The sequence below is a fragment of the Balaenoptera ricei genome, chromosome 20, assembly GCF_028023285.1.
Source record: "Balaenoptera ricei isolate mBalRic1 chromosome 20, mBalRic1.hap2, whole genome shotgun sequence".
Classification (NCBI taxonomy): domain Eukaryota; kingdom Metazoa; phylum Chordata; class Mammalia; order Artiodactyla; family Balaenopteridae; genus Balaenoptera; species Balaenoptera ricei.
This window is the reverse complement of record NC_082658.1, coordinates 16,409,833-16,431,741: the sequence shown is the minus strand read 5'-3', so window position 1 is coordinate 16,431,741 and position 21,909 is coordinate 16,409,833. Positions and strand designations below refer to the sequence as shown.

General features: G+C 48.3%; 1 protein-coding gene across 4 annotated transcripts in view; it reads left to right on the top strand.

Annotated features, from left to right (window-relative positions):
- The window catches only part of MYL4 (myosin light chain 4), a 30,663-nt gene extending 10,300 nt beyond the window's left edge, over positions 1-20,363 (top strand). For 2 of the 4 annotated variants that reach the window (XM_059906845.1, XM_059906843.1), the window contains exons 2-8: positions 8,583-8,739; positions 11,962-11,989; positions 16,775-16,924; positions 18,384-18,557; positions 19,043-19,120; positions 19,692-19,736; positions 20,190-20,363. In XM_059906845.1, the coding sequence (XP_059762828.1) occupies positions 8,617-8,739; positions 11,962-11,989; positions 16,775-16,924; positions 18,384-18,557; positions 19,043-19,120; positions 19,692-19,720 (582 nt within the window). In that variant the 5' untranslated portion in view covers positions 8,583-8,616 and the 3' untranslated portion in view covers positions 19,721-19,736; positions 20,190-20,363. Of the gene's footprint in view, positions 1-8,144; positions 8,263-8,475; positions 8,740-11,961; positions 11,990-16,774; positions 16,925-18,383; positions 18,558-19,042; positions 19,121-19,691; positions 19,737-20,176 lie in introns of those variants that run through there. The other 2 variants (XM_059906844.1, XM_059906842.1) reach the window with 2 other exon arrangements.
- Positions 20,364-21,909: the final 1,546 nt, after the last annotated feature.

Below are 21,909 nucleotides of genomic sequence, written 5' to 3'. Positions count from 1 at the left end.
AATCGCTTTGCCAAACACCAGCTGTCCTGCACTCTGCTTTCGGTCCTCGGGCGGGCTCTAACCCACCTGTCGTTGGGCCCCCCCAGCATCCTCCTCCCACAGTTGAGTTGGCAGATACGTCTCCAGGCGGCACTGCCTTGATCTCAGCACAGAAAATAGCTTCAGCCATTTAGGCTGACTGTTGAGTGATGAGGCCAAGCACATGTAGCTCTCTCCACCTGAACTAAAACAGCCAAGGAAACGAAGTTTGAGGACCTGATTTAAGTGCTCTGAGAGCCGGTGCTACCATGGTCCTTGAAATTTTGATTTTAGACACCTTTCTACTCCTTTTCTGCCTTTACCTTGGGTGCTCTGGGCCTTAAGGGTCTCTGACACTTCAGGTGACTCATTGCTTTTTTCCTCCTTCCTTGGTGGCAAGGAATCTTAGATACAGAGGACTCTGGGTTAATCACGCTCCTTGATTTATAGCCTTCTTTCATCAATGGTTCATGCAAGGCCTCTCTTGTTTAATTGTTTATTTTTTCCCTTTTATCTCATTACCCTTCCCATCTAAACTACGCTCAACATTACAACGTTAGGCAACCATCAGATATTTTTAATGTGTATTTCTTTTGTTTGTATGTGTTCTTGAATAACAGGTAATGTTTCTAGTATGCATTTATTTTAAGATTTTTAATATATTTTATTCTACCTAGTTGTACCCAAAATGTTATTTCAAGATGTAATCAATAAAAAATTACTAAGGAGATATATTACATTCTTTTTTTTTTTTTGGTCCTAAGTCTTCAAAATCCAGTGTGTGTTTTACTCTTATAGCATTATCTCAATTTGGATGCTAAATTTTCATCATAAATATTTGATCTGTATTTAGATTTCATAAAATTCACAGTTGAAAAGTAGATTCATGTACATGAGTTGTTCCAAACATACTTTAAAATTTTCCAGTAACTGAATCAAATACCAAAAAAATCATTTTCTTTTAATATTTGCATCCAAATTGAAAAAATTGCTTCATTTTAGAATTGATTTGACTTTGAAGCAAAAGCATGTCAGTTTCACAACTATGTGCAAGTTAAGTAAATTTACCAATTCTTGTGTCAATCAGTATTATTAACATGAAATTCAAAGAGATATTGCATAAATTGGAAAGCAACTCTAAGATTTATTAACACCAGCAAAACATTTAAACTTTTCTTGTCGTTTTTGCAGCCAATTTACATAGAACTGTTGATTATAATTAAAATATTCTGTGTGTTTATGTTAGAAAAATGTGTATTGATTTGCGTTATGAGACGTTTCAGTTTTAGCATAAATTCTTGTACCTATCTAGCTAAGTCACAAATAAGCATTTTCTTTCCTTGGAGCTTCAATTTTAGCTCGTTCATATACAATACGATATCAGTGAGATTGTATGCATATATTTTTAATTTATAGAAATGTTATCGTGGCTTATACCTCATTCAATTTCTTACTTGTCACTATGTTTCTTCTGTGTATGCATCTAATCCTTTGCTTCTAACTGCTACATACTCTTTCATGGTGCATGGTGCATCTTACCCAGGGATTCCCAGTGATGGAGACCCAGATTGCTTCCAACTCCTGCTTGATTGCCCTTCTAAATCACAAAGCAGTACTCCTTCTATCCCCCATATTTCTTAGCTTTTCTATTTTTTCTTTTTTTCTTTATTATTTTTTGGCTGCATCAGGTCTTAGTTGCAGCATGAGGGGTCTTTGTTGAGGCGTGCGGGATCTTCCGTTGTGGTGCGGGCTCTTCACTATGGCGCGTGGGCTTCTCTCTAGTTGTGCCGTGTGGGTTTTTTTTCTCTCTCTAGTTGTGGCGTGAGGGCTCCAGAGTGCATGGGCTCTTTAGTTTGCAGCACGTGGGCTCTCTTGTTGAGGAGCACGAGCTCAGTAGTTGTGGCACACGGGCTTAGTTGCCCCGTGGCATGTGGGATCTTAGTTCCCCGACCAGGGATCGAACACATGTCCCCTGCATTGGAAGGCAGATTCTTTACCACTGGACCACCAGGGAAGTCCCAGCTTTTCTATTTCTTTGCCTTTTTTTTTCCTTCTGGGAGACATTCTCTCTTTTGTCTTTCAATTCCCTAATATGTTTCCCAGCTGTGTCCATTCTGCTACTTTTCATATCTATTGTGTGCTCTATTTTAGTTATTTTTATACCTAACATATTGCTTGTTTTACTAAAGTTGTTTTTCTTATTTCAACTATTTTTTTTAAATTTATTTATTTATTTTTGGCTGCATTGGGTCTTCGTTGCTGTGCGCGGGCTTTCTCTAGTTGTGGCGAGTGGGGGCTACTCTTTGTTGCGGTGTGCGGGCTTCTCATTGCAGTGGCTTCTCTTGTTGCGGAGCATGGGCTCTAGGCACGTGGGCTTCAGTAGTTGTGGCACGCAGGCTCAGTAGTTGTGGCTCGCGGGCTCCAGAGTGCAGGTTCAGCAGTTGTGGCGCTCGGGCTTAGTTGCTCCGCTGCATGTGGGATCTTCCCGGACAAGGGTTCGAACCCACGTTCCCTGCACTGGTCTGCAGACCCTTAACCACTGCGCCACCAGGGAAGTCCCTCTTATTTCAACTATTATAATTTTCTGTATGTGATGTTTCTGTTTGGTTCTTCTTTATGTTTTCTTGTTCTGGTGTCGTATTGGTAATATGTTCCTTTATCTCTTTTAGCATGTTTATCATGCTACTTTTAAAATCTTGGTCTATCTGTTGTCATCTTTCTACTTAAGGTACAATCTGTAATCAAGTGGGTTGTATCCATCTGAATTAGTTGTGCTCCTCACCTGTCTTGTTATTTGGCCCATGGGCATGTAGGTTGCTCTGTTCAGCAATGTGTACCAGTGCCATTTAGCTCAGGGGGTGAGGGTCAGGGTTGAATGAGCCGTAAGACTGAGAACCCCAAGCACCAAAACTCCCAAGTCAGTCAGACCCAACCTCACTAAATAACTCCTCATGTCAGGGCTTCATCTTTTGCCCCCACCTTCCAAGGGAGAAGCAACCTTAGGGGAAGTACTTCTTAGATTGCAGCTCTCCTGCTATGAGAGTTTAGGGGATGAGGAAGGGAAACAACTGTCCAAAGTTCAGTTTCCCCTCCTGTTTTTTATTGGCTCCTCACAAGCACAGTGCATCTTCAGTGCCCTGATGTTACTCTTACCAGCACCTGGATCAGCGGTTTGAGTCATGAAGGTGATGGCACATGACTGTTTGTTCTAAGACACTGGCGGAGGAAAAGACAGATGAGAACCCCAGAGATCCTCTTCTTTTTTTTTTTTCTTCTTTTTTTTATTAATTAATTTATTTTTGACTGTGTTGGGTCTTCGTTTCTGTGGGAGGGCTTTCTCTAGTTGCGGCAAGTGGGGGCCACTCTTCATCGCGGTGCGCGGGCCTCTCACTATCGCGGTCTCTCTTGTTGCGGAGCACAGGCTCCAGACGCGCAGGCTCAGTAGTTGTGGCTCACGGGCCTAGTTGCTCCGTGGCATGTGGGATCTTCCCAGACCAGGGCTCGAACCCGTGTCCCCTGCATTGGCAGGCAGACTCTCAACCACTGCGCCACCAGGGAAGCCCCCTCTTCTTTTTTTTATCATTCCACAGCCATGCCTGGCCACCTCCTGCCGTAAACCAAAGCCACCCCTTTACCACACACCACATCAGTTCAAAACAGGGCCCCCCCTTCACCCAAGGGGTATCTCACAGTTTTCTTCATTTCTTGGTGTTTTCTGTTTATAATTCTTTCGCCGTTGACCTTGGGAGAGGGAGCAGCCGTCACACCGGTTCAGTCAAGCTTAAGGATTTTGATTACTTGCTATGTGCTAGACACTGCTCTAAGTGTAGCATCTGTATTAACTCATTTAATCCTTACAATCACCCTGTGAGGTTATATTAGCAGCCCCATTTTACAGACGGGAAAACTGAGACAGAAAGAAGTTAACTAGCTTGCCTAATGGACAAATCAATCAGGACTCTAACCCAGAACTCTTAAGTCCTGAGTGGGCCCTCTTAACCTCTGCCTTGCGGCAGAGCCCGATTTACCCAGTATCCTCTACAGAGACATATACATGTAGTGTTGGCCAGAGCTTTGCCCCATTATGTCTAGCTTATGAGACACAGGCCGGAAGAGGTGGGGGGAGGTGAAGAGAACAAAGCATTAACAGCCAGGCATGCTGTCAGCATCATTTGATCCCAGGCAGGCAGGACACAGGCCCTACATGGTTAGAGGTGAAGGGAGGAGGACGTGTGAGTGTGTGGAAGCCCAGCCCAAAGGAGGGCTGATGTCAGTTCTCTTCTGTGCGTTTGTCCAGATTTGACATGTGGTGTAAGCTGATTGGTGTGAATTTCTGTTCTGCGTTTTCCATCTACTGAGTGTGAGGTTCTTCCAGTGGCAGCATTCAAGTGGCTGGAGCAGCTCTGGCTGGGGACCACTCAATGCCTCCCCAGAGGTAGTAGTTAGGCTACCAGTACCTGCTACTATGCTTGCCTCTTTATACTTCTGCCTCTTCCTTCCGTCTCTCTACCTTTCCTTTGCTCTGATTGGTCAACCCTGCCCTAGGTCCTGTGAAGGGTACTCTAGGTGGATGAAATTGGAAGGTGAAAGTCAGTGGCCGTGAAGCAGAGAGTGAAAGTGAAAGCTCTGACTCCAGTTCTTGGGGGTCTCATGAACTGTGGGCATCATGGGTTTTAGTAATAACAAGGCTAGTGTCAGGTATCTTGATTCTCGACACAGCTCCTTCAGGGAAACCACAGCTCTCCTCTAGTAGCTTCTGAAGTGCCAGCCACTTTTTTAGCTGGGGTTGCTTAAAGAGAATCAGAAACTGATTTGAGGAGCATCTCCTCCCCCACTGAGGTTTCAGGCAGGCAGGTTCCTCGTCTGAGTGTCGCTGACAGGCAGGCTGCTGGGCCCCAGGGACCAGTTACATGCTTTCTGAGCCACAAATATTTCACACTGTGGGTACCCAGCGGCCGCCCTTCCCCTCCCCCGTTCCCTTCCACCTCTTTCTCCTTCCTAAACCCACACCTTACAGTCAAGTTAGCCACGGCCACCTTACTCGTCCCTCCCTCCTGTGGGCCCCTCTCCTGGTGTTCCTTCCGGGAAACCTGAGACACCAGAGCACACCTCTAGTTTCCTCTGGCTCGGAAAACAAAGTGAAATTGACAGCTATGTTTGTTTCCTATATGCCAGGGATGGTTTGTGGTGTCTAACTAACATTATTTCATACAAATCTCACAACTTGAGAAGGAAATGTGTACTGTTAAAGGTCCTGAGGGTCCTGGGCCCAAGATTTAGAAATGGCAAAACCAGGATTCAGACCTACGCTTGTCTGCCTCTAAAGTCCACACTCTTTCCATGTTTTCAGATCCCCAGCCCCATTCTGCGTTCCCAGTTTTCTAACCTCAGAGCTCTGTTCCCAAGCAGTCTGGATATTTTGTTTTGCCTTAGAATTAAAAAAAAAAAAAGAGGAGAAAGAAGAAAGAAAGAAAAAGAAAAGAAAGGAAAGGACAGAGTTACAGCTGCCTGTCTTTTGGGGATCATATTTCTTCACAGAATGATTAGAATACCTTGTTTTTCTATTCAACATCTCATTCACTGGTTATTTTTGAACTTTTAAACCATGGAACTATTTCTTACGAAATGACCATGGGACCTCCAGTATATAAAACACCTAGGAGTGGTGCTGTTTGAAGTGGCAGGGGATGGGGGAGCCCCAAGACCTGGCCCCTCTGTGTCCCTGACAGCCAGAAGCAAGCTAAGGAAGCCTTAGGTGTCTGTTGAACACACTGAAAGCTCCTGATTATCTCTCACTTTAGAGATGAGGAAGCTGGGGCCCAGAGAGGGGAAGCGACTGACAGTCAGAACTAGTAGTGTCTGGCTCTTGCAGCTTCTGGCCTGCAGCTTTCTACACTGTGGGTATCTCTGCACCTCGTCCAGGAAGGGGATGCGGGTGGGGGTAGAGAAAGAGGAGAGGCTAGGCTTCCTCTTTCCTCCTTCCTCATCACCAACATACTGAGCTCCCAACCCCCTTGGGGAAGGAGGTAGTACTTCCCAAGGAAGAATACTGAAGGGTGGAAGCAGAGGCACGCAGGAGCAGGGGACGAGGAGTCAGAAGGAAGAGAAGGCTGGAGAGGGGAAGGGGGAAGGGGAAAAGAGCCAAGGAGCTGCCGGACCAGCCCAGGACCAGGACTGGCCTAGGGTTTGCGTCCTGGTCTTGCTCTAGGGTCCCCTTGGGCAAGACCTGCCCCCCTTTCCTGCCTCAGTTTTCTTTGAAGGCTTCTCTGCTCGCCAGCGGTGAGAGCACGTATAGGGTCCAGGACGGGCAGGGTGGGGTAGGAGCACCGCACACTAGCAGTCGGGCTTAGCTGGCGCAGCTCCGCCTGTGAAGAGCTGAACGTCTCGCGGTAGCTCCGAAGTCTCCTGGGCCTTAGATTCCTCACCTGTCACACCAGACGGGATGAGATGATCTCTAAGGGCCCTTTTGGCTCTGAAAGATGTGGGACCTGGAGCCTGTGCTTAGGGAACCCAGAGAATGGGCAGATGTGGGCTCCACGGCACCAGGCGTTCTGTGGTCTAGCAATCTTGGGGTTTTTTTTGGTTTTTTTTTAATGTATATTTTTAAGTCTTTATTGACTTTGTTACAATATTGCTTCTGTTTTATGTTTTGTGTTTTTGGCTGCGAGGCATGTGGGATCTTAGTTCGCCCACCAGGGATGGAACCCTGCACTCCTTGCATTGGAAGCTGAAGTCTTAACCACTGGACGGCCAGGGAAGTCCCTAGCAATCTTGTTTTATGGGAGAGGAAAGTGAACCTAGAAAGGCAAAGTGACTTTTCTGCTTCTCTCAGCTTTATTTCTCTTCAACCTCTGAAACGTAGAGCCATACAATTCAGTTCAAAGCAATTCTGTGCAGTGGAGAAGCTTTTTGTTGTTGTTTTTCTGAACATTTTTTTTTGACTTTCAACTTTTTTTTAAAAAAATAAAAACAGTACATGCTCGTTGTAAAGACTTCCATTAATACAGGAAGTGAAAAAAGTAAAAACTGCAAATTGCTGTCATCCTCCTGTCCTTACCCTTTGTGTCCTTAGGGGTGTTTCCTGTTAACATTTTAATGGTATTCATCCTGACCTATCTGATGAACCCACAAATATATATGTGTCCCCACCCCCCCCATGGGATTATAATATCAATGAATCAGGCACAGACTTTAGAATCAGACACACCTGGGTTCTAATCCCAGTTTATAGCTAATTAGCTGAGTGGCCTTGTTACTTGACCAGTTTTAGTCTCAATTTCCTCATGTGTAAAATGGGAGTAATAATATCTACCTTATAGGACTGCAGTGAAGATTTAAGGAGATTTTGTGTGAATGGCACTTAACTACCAGTGCCTGATACACAGTAAGTACTATACACACACACACACACACACACACACACACACACACACACATCCAGGGGGCACAGAATGAGTTAGAGGTACAGTATATAAAAATGAGACCCAGGGGCTTCCCTGGTGGTGCAGTGGTTGAGAATCCGCCTGCCAATGCAGGGGACACGGGTTCGAGCCCTGGTCTGGGAAGATCCCACATGCCACGGAGCAACTAGGACCGTGAGCCACAATTACTGAGCCTGCGCGTCTGGAGCCTGTGCTCCGCAACAAGAGAGGCCGCGATAGTGAGAGGCCCGCGCACCGCGATGAAGAGTGGCCCCCACTTGCCGCAGCTGGAGAAAGCCCTCCCACAGAAACGAAGACCCAACACAGCCAAAAATAAATAAATAAAAAAAAAAAAAAAAAAAAATGAGACCCAAGTTTCCTGACCTTCAGTCTCATCGACTTTCAGCCAACCTCTCTGCTTCTCACCCTGGCTCCACTGGGCACAAGTTATGTGCTCAGTATTTGCTGAATGAACGAAGCTGTGGGGGGACCCAGGGATCTGAGGTCTGTGGAGTTCCCGGGGAGCCTGCTCTGGGAGATGCAGGGCTTTACCCGGTGGACTGGGAGGGTGTGGGACAGTGTGAGCTGTCCGGACCAGCTGTTGCTTCAGGGTGCCAGGCCGGAGAGTTGAACCTCAGGGCAGAGCTGAGGCCCCAGAGTGGCTCTCAGCTTAAAGGATCTTGGCTTAAAAGGAATGTGCAGTGGGCTGCCTCTGTTCAGGAGGGACTAAAAAAAGCCTCTCCCTCCCCTGGGCTTTGTGTGAGGATTATCAACTGCTCAAGTCAGCTCATCTCTCTGGCTGGACTCTGGCATTTTTGAGAGGGTCTGTTTCCCTGGCCCCTCTGGGTGTCCACTGATTGGCAGGAAGGGGTCAGCCTGACCCAGAGGTGGAGGTCATGAGGAGTGTGAGGTCTGGGGGAAGGGGGAGGGGGAGGGGGAGGGGGCCGGTAGCCCCAAACCTGGTGACAATGCACAGTTGTCAGCTGTACCCTGCTGGTGTTTCTTCCTTTTATAGTCAGCAGCAGTTGCTCTTGCGATCACCCAGCCCCTCCGTGGGGGCTCCTGCCCAGGATAAAAGGGGCGGGAGGCAGCCCAGTCTCCCGTCTCATCTCCTGGGCGCCGCATCTCTTGATTCCTTCCTAGGTCCCAGCTCTGCGGAAGAGCCCAACAAGACAACATGCCTCCCAAGAAGCCTGAGCCTAAGAAGGAAGCGGCCAAGGTGGCCTCAGCCCCAGCCCTGGCCTCTGCCCCACCTCCTGAGCCCCGCAAGGAACCTGCCTTTGATCCCAAGAGTATAAAGGTAAGTGAGCCTCAGCCCCTGGGATGGGGGTGGGCATGACATTCAGGGTCCTCTTTGCCCTGGAGCTCAGAGATCTCCTTCATGGAGGCTGGACCGCGGTGAGGGCTGCGGTGTCCATCCCCCACTCACAGTCCCGTGGGGCGTGGAGCAGGTGCTGGGGCTGGTGAGGGCTATTTTGGATTGCAGGCTTTTCTGCTCTGTCTGAGGAAGCCCTGCTCTGTCATCCCAAATTTGCCCAGCAAAGTTGGGAATGTCAGGGGGGTACAACCAACCAACCACCTAAACTTTCTTTAAGGCACTGTGGGGACCACCATAGTGAAGTAAAAAAGACTGTGTGATTTCTTATGGAGAACAGACACAGAATGATAACTTCCGGTGTAACTGGGAGTAGGTGATATAAAGAGCGAGGGAGCCCTGCTCTCTGGGTGCTGGGGTCTGGGGAAGGCTTCACCTGCAAAGACCCTTGCACTGGGTGGGTGGTGAGGGCAGGGAGGCCCTAGATAAGATGAGAAGAGCCTGCTTCTCTCTCCTCTTCCCCACCCAGGTGGACCCCTCCTTCTGTGCCCTTAGCCTGGGCTCCTATCTGGAGCATGCAGTGGCCTAGCCTAGCCCAGGCCGAGACCCTCTCTCTAACCTGGTGTGGGAGCTGGGCCAGGCTCCCACTGCCGCCGCAGCCCTATTCCCTCTCTGCCCCACCGCGCTCCCCTCGCCCTGAAAGGCTCCTCTCCTTGGAGCTGGTGTAGACCCTGCCTGCTGACTCAGTCATTTTAGGCCTCCCAGCTATCTGGCCCAGCTGCTTAAGGAATGGAACGGGGAGGGGATGCGCCAATGAAGGAGGGGGTCAGAGGCCTCTGGAGACTGAAGCAGTTTTAAGCTTTGGCACCAGAATGTAAGAGGTCAAGTGGCTACTGGTATGAAGGGCTATTAATAGCAGGTTGGGAGTGGTGGGCCCTTGGGTATATCAGCCTCAGGGCAGGGCTGGGGGTGGTGAGGAATCAGATCAAAATTAGAGCTCAGGACCTGGTTCTGTGACAAAGAGGAAGAGAAACTAGCCCCCAGAGCTCTAACTGGATGACCCTCCCTGGCTCTCTCAGGACACTTCCTGGTACCCACAGCCCTGGGAGACCCTGCCACTGTGCCCAGAACCCTGGGGTTGATCTATGGTAGTCCCTACAAGGGGCGGAATTTAAGCAGAACTGGCTTGGCCAAGAGATGGGACATTCTGGGGAAACTGAGGCACAGGGTAAGACCTTGAAAGTACCTGAAGGTTTTCTAGGTCATACATTGCTCCCTCTCTGGGCAAAGCCTAGCAAGAAAAGCTGACGATCTCCCCCTTCAGGAAACCTGGATTTCTGATTTGTTCTGATAACGCACTGTTCCCGTCGGACAGCCTAGTCTGGACAAGAGCTGCCTAGTGGTATCATCCGAGTTCCTTCTCTTTGGCCTCTCACTTCCCTCCATCCACCCACCTTCCCCAATTTCTCACATCTGGTTGCAATTCTCTTTTCCATGTCTGGATTTTCCGGTTCTGGGAGTTGTTGAAATTGCTTTAAAGTGGAAAAAAATATTAGGTATTTTTCATGAAGACTATTTTCACTATTATTATACTTTACCCAGTTCCTTTGCTTAGAAGATTCTTTGCTCAAAAATAGAGCAGGGGAGGGAGGGAGGGAAGAAAAAAAAAAATAGAGCAAAAGTAAACTTAAGCCCAATGTGTGTGGTTATGACCATATATTCAGATGTTATGTTGTTATACTAATTTCTCTTACAATGTTTAATCCTGGGGCTTAAAGCATCGCAAAGTAAGGCAAACTGCACCGTTCCCCAGAGGGTTCATTCAAAGCATCCTTTACCCCATTTAGGGGGTTTATTTAACTTTCTGACGAACCCTCCTCCCCTACTCCTTCGGCAAAGTCCATTCCTGGGCACAGCCAGTTCTCTTCCCAACACGGTGTAACCCCTCTCCTGCTCTCCTAGCTCGTTCCGGCCACCTCCAGTGGTCCTCATTAACGAGGTCAGCCTCGGATGGGCACAGAGCAGCAGAATCAAGACTAGGAATGGGGGCTTCCCTGGTGGCGCAGTGGTTGAGAATCTGCCTGCCAATGCAGGGGACACGGGTTGGAGCCCTGGTCTGGGAAGATCCCACATGCCGCGGAGCGGCTGGGCCCGTGAGCCACAATTACTGAGCCTGCGTGTCTGGAGCCTGTGCTCCACAACAAGAGAGGCTGCGATAGTGAGAGGCCTGCGCACTGCGATGAAGAGTGGTCCCCACTTGCCGCAACTAGAGAAAGCCCTCGCACAGAAACGAAGACTCAACACAGTCATAAAATAAATAAATAAATACATAAAAGAACGTGAATTTCTAAAAAAAAAAAAAAAAAAAAAGACTAGGAATGGTGGCACACAAAGAAGATGCTCCAGGATTGGTTACCACCACCAGCGGAGAGGGGATTTGAGGGGGTGGTGGTGGTAGATAAGGACCATGAAGTAACATGCAAGATCCTAAATTAAAATAATGACTCATGCTTGTTCATTGTCATTCATCTTCAGAGCCTTCCACCTTCTTCTTCTGTACTCAGATTTGAATTTAGGGGGGAAAACCCAAACTTTACTCCTCTCAACAAATATATTTTGAGTGCCTACTCCATGCCAGGCATTTTCTGGCAAATCCCCTGCCCTGCCAGGACCCTGGCTTCACGGAGTCACAGTACACATAAAGGCATGACAGGAAAACAGGAAGCATCCAGGGCCTGCCTGAGAGGGATGTGTGCCGAAGGAGGGGCTAGGATGGAGGTAGTGAGGGAAGGCTTTGTTGAAGGAGGTGGGTTGAAAGTCAGCATCAAGTAGAAAGGGGAGAGACTGAAGGGGTGGATGCCAGGGCTGTTTACAGCTGCTGGGATGGAATTTACATTCGACCCAAAGGAATTATAATAGGGAGTCAGTGTGGGGTCTAGAGTTATTCAGAGTGTTTCTCTTTCCCTCTCATTTGGAGCCATCACTTAACAAGTGGTGCTGAGAGAGCTTTGGAGGCTGCATTATTTGACAGCCTGTCAGTTGTGGCCTAGTTGTCAGGAGGCCGGTGTTTGACTCTCAGCCCGTAGTCTCCTTCCGTCCTCATCAGTGTCTGCTGGAGGTGACCTGATTGCTGTGGAAGCCGCTTCTGCCTCCCTTTGGAAGGCTTTAGCAGTCCCAGCCCTCATTCCTCTGTGTTTCTCTCCACAGATAGACTTCACTGCTGACCAGATCGAAGGTGAGTACTAGCAACCCCACCTATCCCACCACACTCTCTCTGTTGCGCTTCCTGGGGAGGAGTTGTTGTCACCACCATAATAGTAATCACCACCATCACAATCACCATCATCACTGTCACCACCATCACCATCACCATCATCACCACCCTCATTATCACCACCATCACAATCACCATCATCACTGTCACCACCATCACTATCACCATCATCACCATCACCACCCTCATTATCACCACCATCACAATCACCATCATCACCACCCTCATTATCACCACCATCACAATCACCATCATCACTGTCACCACCATCACCATCACCATCATCACCACCCTCATTATCACCACCATCACAATCACCATCATCACTGTCACCACCATCACCATCACCATCATCATCATCGTCATTGCAAACCCGTATTTGAGTCAGGGTACACAAAGGCGTGACTGGAAAACAGTTATGCAAAATAGCAAGTATAGGTGTGTTCTCTGCTCACTTTCACCTACTACATGTTATTAGTTAAGCACTTTACATGGATTAGTTTTTTTAATTCTCACTGCAACCCTGTGAGGTAGGAACTATCACCACCTCACTTTACAGGTGATAAAACTGAGGCACAGAAAGGTTGGGTGGCTTGCCCAGTCTCACACAGACAGTTGGTGGTGGAGCCAGGATTCTAACTCAGGCAATCTGATTCCAGACTTGAGTTCTGAACTACTCTGCCAGACTGCCTGGAACATAATAGATGCACAGCAAAAATGCCTTTTTTTCCTCCATTCTATAATCTCCTATCCAAGATATTTAGAAGCCCTCATTTCTGGTTTGTTATTGGAAAGCCCTCCTTAGGTTACCAGCTCTCTCTCCCTGCATCCTGAACTCTGCCAAGATGCTCACCCCCTAATGGTGGCAGGACCAGGGGTGACTTGAGGGTGCCCTAGTGCACCTGTGATCTCCATCAGCCCTTCTCCATCTTTGATGAAGACAATTTGTTTTCTCAACTTAATATAAGTATTATTAAGGTAGCTTCAAGACAAGCCTCGAAACCTCCCGCCCTCCAACTTAATTGTTGCCCCTCAGCCCTATCCTTTGATAAAAAAATATATAATGTTAAACCAGTATGTATGTATGTATGTGTAAAGTTTATACAAATTGAGTCATGTGATGCATACTGTCCTGCATCTTTTATTTAATATATATTTGGGTTTAACAATGTATAACATAGTACGTATTATTTAATAATATATTTAAATATCTTTTTATATTTAACACCAACAGTTCTACCTCATTCTTTTAATTTAATTTAATTTTATTTATTTATTTATGGCTGTGCTGGGTCTTCATTTCTGTGCGAGGGCTTTCTCTAGTCGCGGCAAGTGGGGGCCACTCTTCATCGCGGTGCGCGGGCCTCTCACTATCGCGGCCTCTCTTGTTGAGGAGCACAGGCTCCAGACGCGCAGGCTCAGTAGTTGTGGCTCACGGGCCTAGTTGCTCTGCGGCATGTGGGATCTTCCCAGACCAGGGCTCGAACCCGTGTCCCCTGCATTGGCAGGCAGATTCTCAACCACTGCGCCACCAGGGAAGCCCCCTCATTCTTTTAAACAGTTATATAGATTCTCACACGTGGATGCACCTTTTAATCCAATCAGGCCCACATTGATAGACCTTCAGGTTGTTTCCAGTTGGGGGAAATAATGCTTTCCCCAGGGGATCTACCTAGCAATGAGTCAAAGGATATGTGCATTTTAATAGTTATTGCCAAGTTTCCCTCCAAAAAAGTGATGCCAGTTACCCACCAATAGGGCATGAGAGATGGCAGATGCAATTTGAAACAAGTGAACTGAGTCCGACTCCATTTTTGCAATACCCTGTGGACGCTCACTTTCCATCAATACTTTGTAGTGCTGTGAAATTCTTAAAATAAATTTTAATGCATTTTAGTTAAATATATACTCAGTGTATACACAAACACAGTGGTACCCATGAGGACTAAAAAATCAACTAATGATAAAAAATTTTCATTTCCCAAATGGAAATCCTGGTCAAAGCCAACTGAGACAGCTGGTTGCCTCTTTTCTCCGTGAAGATTTTCAGGGCTGGGGCCTAACTCATTCCAGCCTTTCATCCCTCTGACTTTGAAGGCATTGTTCCTTAGGTTGGATTGGAATTGTTTTTGCTTTAATTTTATCCCTATCTCTTCATTTGCTCTTTGGTGAAACTGAAGATGGTTTTCTCCTGCTTTGCTGGAAAGAACGTTATCTGCAACCAGGAGACTTTGATATTAGCCCTAAATCTGCCACTGTTGGCCATGAGACTTAGAGCAAGTCACTTCTTTAAACCTGGATTTTCTTATCTGCAAAGTGAGTGTATTTGGTTCTTTTCAATTCAGAAATTCTGTGACTCTATTCAGCATCTTCTAGATACTCTCCATCTATTTGAAGATAGTTATCAAATCCCTTCCTAGCTTTATGATCTCCAGGTGATATGGCTCCAATTTCTTTTATTTATTTATTTATTTATTTATTTTCTCATAGGAATTAGTTTCTAAGTCCTGACTTCCTTCTCTGGTCCATATTTCCATATCATTCTGGAAAGGGATCACCACCATTGTTCACTGCTCTAGCAGGCAGCTCCCTACTACAGATCTTTCAGAAGTTTCTTCTGGGACAATGAACTTCATCTCTCATATACCTCGAGATCACACTGGCCTTGTTTTCCTCCTAGTAGCTAGCCTAGACTTCAGTGTTTGGTTTTTATGTGCATACCAGCCTTTCCAGCAGTCGGGAACATTAGCTGGTATAGCAGGCCTCTTCCTCCTCCTCCTCTTCCTCACTTGGTTTCCTTAATAGTTGGCTGGAAGGCACATCTGCAGTGGCCTATAAATGAGGATAATAATAGCTATAGCATAAAGTCTTTGTAAAGATGAAAGGGATAACTCATGCAAAGTTATCAGCTCAGAGCCTGGCCCACAGTAAGTGCTCAAATCGTAGGTCATTATTCTTGTTATTTCCCTCCTGTTCCATCCTTCTATTAAATATCATTCTTCTTTTAAGTAGAGACTCCTATTTTTATTAAGTTTGCCCTCACTCTTCTGAATGAATTAGGAGAAGATCAAAAAGTCTGAGTTCAGATTCAACTACCATATTTATTGAACAATGAATTTGTGCCAGAAACCATGCTAATTGCTTTAAAAGTTAAAAAAAAATTAAATTGTTCTAACAAAGCTGTGAGGTCAATGCTATTCCTTTTGACAGAGGACAAAGTTCAGTGAGGTTATGTGACTTGGCCAAGATCACACAGTTAAGTGGTAATATTGGGATTAAACTCAGTAAGAGATTACTAACAGCATTGTTGGAGAAGTTACTCTGTGTTAAGACACAGAGTTAAGGTTTTTTACGTACATTATTGTATTGTATTTGAATGAAATTTAAGGACCCTATGAGGTAGGTGCCATTTATAGAAGAGACGAGGTTTACAGAGGTTAAATATTTACTTGCCCAAGGTCACACAGCTACTAAGCAATGGAAACAGAATTTGAACTCAATTATTTAGTAATTTGAAAGACATGCAGTTTTATATCTTTGAAATTCATACAAAGCCTAATAAAGAGTGGCAGGTAAATGTCTTGGGGAACCTGCTTTGATATGTGGAATGATTTGTAAATAATCCATATGCAGCATCAAAGGAAATAAGTGTTTCTAAAGTGCTTAGAGAGGATTAAAAGCAGCTTTTCTCCTAAGTAGTTCACACATTCTTCTTAGGTTTATATTGTGAATCTGCTTAGTAAACCGTTTCTTCGAGGGTAGCATAAGGTAATTTCAATGCCATACCCAGTCCATATTATTCCCAGTGAGGAGTTGGTTGAATCCAAATTGATTAGGAATTAAGGTTCTTTGCAAAGGGCCCAGGAGTGCCTTCATTCAGCCTTGCCCCTTGGACAGCTGCCCTGGAACCTTCTGGGAGTCTGGCTCCAGAACTAGGAAATATAATAATAACCAGCATTTGTTGATTCCCTGACCGCATGCTAGACACCATGCTTGGAGTGCTTTGTAATCCCCCAAGCCGCCCACACAGGTGGACACTGTATCCTTACTTAGAGCTAAGAAACAGAGGGCCCATGGGAGTTAGGAGTTTGCCCGAGGCCACCTGCGGGTCAGTGGTAGCGCTGGGGCGGGCTGACTGTTTCCACGAGGTCACCTTGTCCCGCCTGGGAGCCCCCTCTCAGCCTGGAACAGGCAGTGCTGATATTAGCTGACTTCTGAACAGGTCTTTTCACTTTGCAAAGTGCCTCCACACACTGCCACCTCCTTTGACACTCCTAGTAACTGGGAGGTGGGGTGGGGGGGTTGGTGGTGGAGCCTTACTTTCTGTGCGTGCGCAAGGAAACTGAGACCCAGCCCGGGGCTGCTTGGCAGAGCCGAGAGGAGAACCCAGGAATCCTGACTCCTCAGCCACCGCTCTTTTCACTTCCCTGCCTCTTTCAACAGTCAGCCACCTCACCTGCAAAGGGAAGGATGGGTGGATGGGAGGGGCGGGGGCAGGGGAGACTTCAAATGATGTGACAAGGGATCGATGGAAGAGATCCCAGGCCCAGCGCTGGAACAGGTCGTGGGGCTCCAGGATGCTTCTTTAGTTGTCAGAAGATGGGGTGGGGATGGGTTACAGGGAGCGGCTGGGATGATGGCTGCAGGGAAATTCTGAAATATTTTATCAACCACGCTGAGGCGGATCAGCCCCCAGCCACCGCCTTCGCTTGGCCCCGGGGGCTGCAGCCAGTCTTTTCTCTGCAGAGTTCAAAGAGGCCTTTTCGTTGTTTGACCGGACCCCGACTGGAGAGCTGAAGATCACCTACGGGCAGTGCGGGGACGTGCTGCGGGCCCTGGGCCAGAACCCCACCAACGCCGAGGTGCTGCGTGTCCTGGGCAAGCCCAAGCCGGAAGGTCAGCGTGGGCCTCGTGGTGTCTCCCCGCCGCCCCTGGGGCTCTCTCCCTTCAAGACCAACCTACCCTCCCCAGGTTACCCTCCTCCCATTGCTAGAATTACCTGGAAGCGCCTGGCACTTAGTTGACCCTCGAAAAGTGTGACTTGGGCTTGTTCTTGTTTTCCCCATGAGGGTGGGAGCTCCTGGGGAACAGAAGCGACATTCTACTTCTTCAGTGTCTTCCTCTGACACCGAGGGTGCCAGGGACATGGGGCAGGGAAGCTTGGAGGGAAGCTGATAACTGGCCAGCGCCCCCCTCTTCCCCACCAGCAAATTGTGGTCGAGGTGTCACAGCACTGAGCTGTCCTGTTTCTAATGATGGTTAGATCATTGAAGATTGCAAATTATTCATTTAATATAAATTAGAGCAGACTCAGGATTAGCTCTATAACGATGCTTCTTTCACTCGTTTGCATTTGATAGATTTTGGTGAATGAGAGTTTAGAAAGTGGTGCAAGTGGCAACATTTGTGAATGTCACCTGTCACCATGGCAGTCAAGTTAACAGCTGCCCTAACACACATGTCCTTCTGAGAGGACGGGGCCAGGCAGACCTGGGCAGGAGCCCCCAGCCAGGGTGGGCCATCTCTGGAAGCTTCCTGGGCCCCATTTTGGCTCTACCCCCTTCCTTGGTTCTGGCCCCTTCCCCTCCTGCTCTTGCTGGTGAAGACACCGATGGGGGGTGAAGGATATGGGCCAGAAGGGCCAGAGGACCAGGAGCCTACCGGTGTCAGCAGGGCTTCTCAGAGGTCGAAAGATATCTGGGCACTTCCACTGTGGGAGGTTCCTGGGTTATAAAAGAAAGCAATGCCAACATTTGGGGTATTTAAAAATGGTTTACCTCTATTAAATTAAAGCTTTTAACACATGACAATGTGGGAGAAGGGTGCTAGTCACACAAGAATCACACATTTTTTAAAATGATTGATTCAGAGTTGCTCCAGGCAGTGTGGTCTAGTGATGGGACCCAAATTTGGAGTTATGCAGAATTTTCTTTTTGCAATTTTGTCAGTTTACCCTTGTGACTGGGAGTCTGTCACGTGTCAGAAGTCTAAGTTGTAAATGTGAGGCCTGCGCTGTGTGGCCCTTGGGGCCCCTCGAATTCTACTGCTGCCACCTCAGCTCCCTGCCCCGCTGGCCACCTGGAGCTCAGAGGTCTGGGTGGAGCCACGGTCCCTCTTCCCTCCTGCCCTAGTCCTTTCACTGAGAAGAGTGCCCAGAGCCAGCTCCTGCCTGGCTCCTGGGCCTCTGAGCCCTCCGGGATTGCTGACGGGGTGCCCCACCCAGAAGTGGCGGTGGCTGAGCTCTGGGTGCTGCCAGGGACGGGCTAGCCTGGCAGAGCCGGGTGAGACCCCTCCTGACCCTCTGCTCCCTCGAGCTCACGTCGAATCCCCTTTCCTTCCCCGTCCCCGCCGCAAGAGATGAATGCCAAGATGCTGGACTTTGAGACGTTCCTGCCCATCCTGCAGCACATCTCCCGCAACAAGGAGCAGGGCACCTACGAGGACTTCGTGGAGGGGCTGCGCGTGTTTGATAAGGAGAGCAACGGCACGGTCATGGGCGCCGAGCTTCGCCACGTCCTCGCCACCCTGGGTATGCCAGCTGGGCACAGGTGGAGCCCAAGGGCAGGGGGAACAGAGGCGTGGGAAGTGCCCGAGTGGCATATGTTGGGGAGACATGGGGGTCCCTGCGTCCTGAGGATCACATCCTGATCCAGGCCTGTCTTGCTTCCCCAACTGGGTTTGCTCAGCAGGGTGGGAAGGAGAGGAGAGCAGGTTGGCCGAGCAGGGCTGAGGCCTGAGAGGTGGGACCCAGGGCTCCTGTCCTTGTCTTTGCCTCAGTCACTGGGGCCCTGGTCTGCTCACCCACTGGTGGCTGTAGCCAGAGGGAGAGACCTTGGGAACTAGGAAGGGCCTTAAGACCCTTGGCTCCACCCTCCAAAGCCTCTGGGGGAGCTTTGGTATGGCCACTTCATACATCCAGGAAGTCTTGAGCCATCAGACTCAAGGGGGTGCTTGGGTTTGGCCTGTGCCTCCTTTGCCCATCTGTAATTAAGTGCCCACTGCCTCCCGCCCCAGGAGAGAAGATGACTGAGGCTGAAGTGGAGCAGCTGTTAGCAGGGCAGGAGGATGCCAATGGCTGCATCAATTACGAAGGTATCGGCTCGTGCTGCGCTTCCCCAGTCACGCAGGGATGGGGGGTTGGGTACAGTTTGGGCTGGGCTGGGCTGCAGAACAGAACAGATGCAGGAGCTAGGGAATATGTGCACCCCATTGGGCTTTGGTGAGCTCCCAGTGGATATTGCTCTTTTTCTATCCTGGGAGTGAACATCATGGCGTAATGGAAGGGGCATGGATTTCGGAGATAGCTCTGTGATATACCAGCTGTGTGACCTTGAGCAAGTCACTTACCTTCTCTGAGCCTTGGTTTTCTCATCTGAGCAATGGGGTGATGCTGGCCCCTTTCCCAAGGTTGCGGGGATTGGCAGAGATAATGTAGCTCATTTCATCTGTGTCAAGTACCAGCACAGAGAGTGGACACAGAGCAGTGGTTATGTCTCTTCCTTCCTTCCACCTTCTCCCCATCAACCCCAAATGGGGGAAAGAACCATGGTCTGAAGAAAGGGTATTGGGAGGGTTTGAGGTCAGGCGGTATAGAGCAGGGAGAAGAGGTTTAAGGGGCTGAGAGGGGCCAAGTGCAGTGGCTGATTTCCGTCTTCTTTCCCAGCCTTTGTCAAGCACATCATGTCTGGGTGAAGCAGACCCCTCCAGGGTGAGTGCAGCCTCTCCTTCGGGGTCCTTCTGGGGCCCCACAGGGCACTGCAGGGGGCGGAGAACAGCCTGCCCCCGCCCATCAGTCCCCTGCCCTCTTAGTGCTCCTGTCACCTCCTGCCCTGCCCCCTGCCCTCCCTGGTCTTTGCACCTGACCTTGACCTTCATCAGTCACATCCTCCTGCCTCTTCTGGGGTCTCTCAAGGCAAGACCATTCCCTCAGGAGGGGCCTCCTGTATAGGCTCCTGTGTGTGAGGAGCCAGGTCCCAGGTGCCCTTGACCCTGTTCCTCTTTTCTCCCTTCCCTGACCACCCCCTGCGCCCTCCTGCCCAGGTTTGGTGCCGTCCTGGTAGGGATGGGGTCTGTGATCAGGGGCTGGGGTATGGAGAGTGAGGTAGAGCCCTCTAGTATATCTAGAGTATATCTCACTAGTATATCTAGTGCTTTCTTTCAGGTGCCTGGCCCACGGCCTTAGCCCAGGTGAGTTAACGAGAGGCCCAGAGTGACTGAGCTGGAGTTGGAGTCTTGGACTCTCCACTGCACCGCAGCCCCGAAGACCTCATGGGCCCATAGCCCTCCCCGTAAATAAACAGCTCCGGCAAGGCTGTGCCGAGTTGCCTGATTCCAACCAGTCTCTGAGTTGCTTTTTTTTTTTTTTTAATTTTATTTATTTATTTATGGCTGTGTTGGGTCCTCGTTTCTGTGCGAGGGCTTTCTCCAGTTGTGGCAAGCGGGGGCCACTCTTCATCGCGGTGTGCGCGCCTCTCACCACCGTGGCCTCACTTGTTGCGGAGCACAGGCTCCAGACGCGCAGGCTCAGTAACTGTGGCTCACGGGCCCAGCCGCTCCGCAGCACGTGGGATCCTCCCAGACCAGGGCTCGAACGCGTGTCCCCTGCATTGGCAGGCAGACTCTCAACCACGGCGCCACCAGGGAAGCCCTCTGAGTTGCTTTTTTAAATGAATTAACTAGTTGAGTTGGGTTTTTGTGAGTGTGTGTGATAATGTCACCTGAGGCCTCATGCATATTCGTCAGAGAAATGAACAGTATCTGGGAGCTGGGGGACAAGGGCCAGAGCCCAGAGATCTAGAAACATGAGGGCCAGACCATGAGCAGAGAGCTCAGGAAGGGCCTGCAGTTTGAGGAGCTGTAATCAGGAGGAGTTTCATTTCCTTCCAAGGCTCACTCTCCGCCTTATGTCCCGTCCAGGTGACAAATAGGAAGAGGGCCACCTGAGCCCTGGGGATACCAGGGACTCCTCAAATAGTCCTTGCTTCATCTTCTTTTTTAAAAAATTGTGGTAAACAGGGGGAAGGGTTGGGGGGAGGGATAGTTAAGGAGTTTGGGATTGACATGTACACAATGCCATACTTAAAATGGATAACCAGGGACTTACCTGGCGGTCTAGTGGTTAAGACTCTGCCCTTCCACTGCAAGGGGCGCGGGTTCGATCCCTAGGGAACTAGGATATTCTGCATGCCGTGCAGCTCAGCCAAAAAAGAGAAAAAGATAACCAACAAGGACCTAGTGTACAGCACAGGGAACTCTGCTCAATATTATGTAACAACCTAAATGGGAAAAGAATTTGAAAAAGAATAGATACATGTATATGTATAACTGAATCACTTTGCTGTACACCTGAAACTAACACAACATTGTTAATCAACTATACTCTGATAGAAAAAAAGTTTTTTAAAAAAAAGAAAAAAATTGTGGTAAAATACACATAATATAAAATTTTCCATCTTAACCATTTTTAAGTGTACAGTTCTGTAGTGTTAAGTATATTTACATTGTTGTGTAACCAATCTCCAGAACTTTCTCATCTTATGAAACTGTAACTCTATATCCATTAAACAATAAATCCCCATTTCCCCCTCTCCCCTGTCCCTGGCAACCGCCACTCTACTTCCTGTCTCTATGCATGCATTTGACTACTCTAGACAGCTTATATAAGTGGAACCATACAGTATTTGTCTTTTTGCAACTGGCTTATTTCACTTTGATAATGTCTTCAAGGTTGATCCGTGTTGTAGCAAGTGTCAGAATTCCCTTCCGTTCTAAGGAGGAATAGTATTCTACTGTATGTGTGCAGGTACCACATTTTGTTTAGGGTCCTTGTATCTTTTTTTTTTTTTGGCCACGCCACATGGCACGCGGGGTCCTAGTTCCCC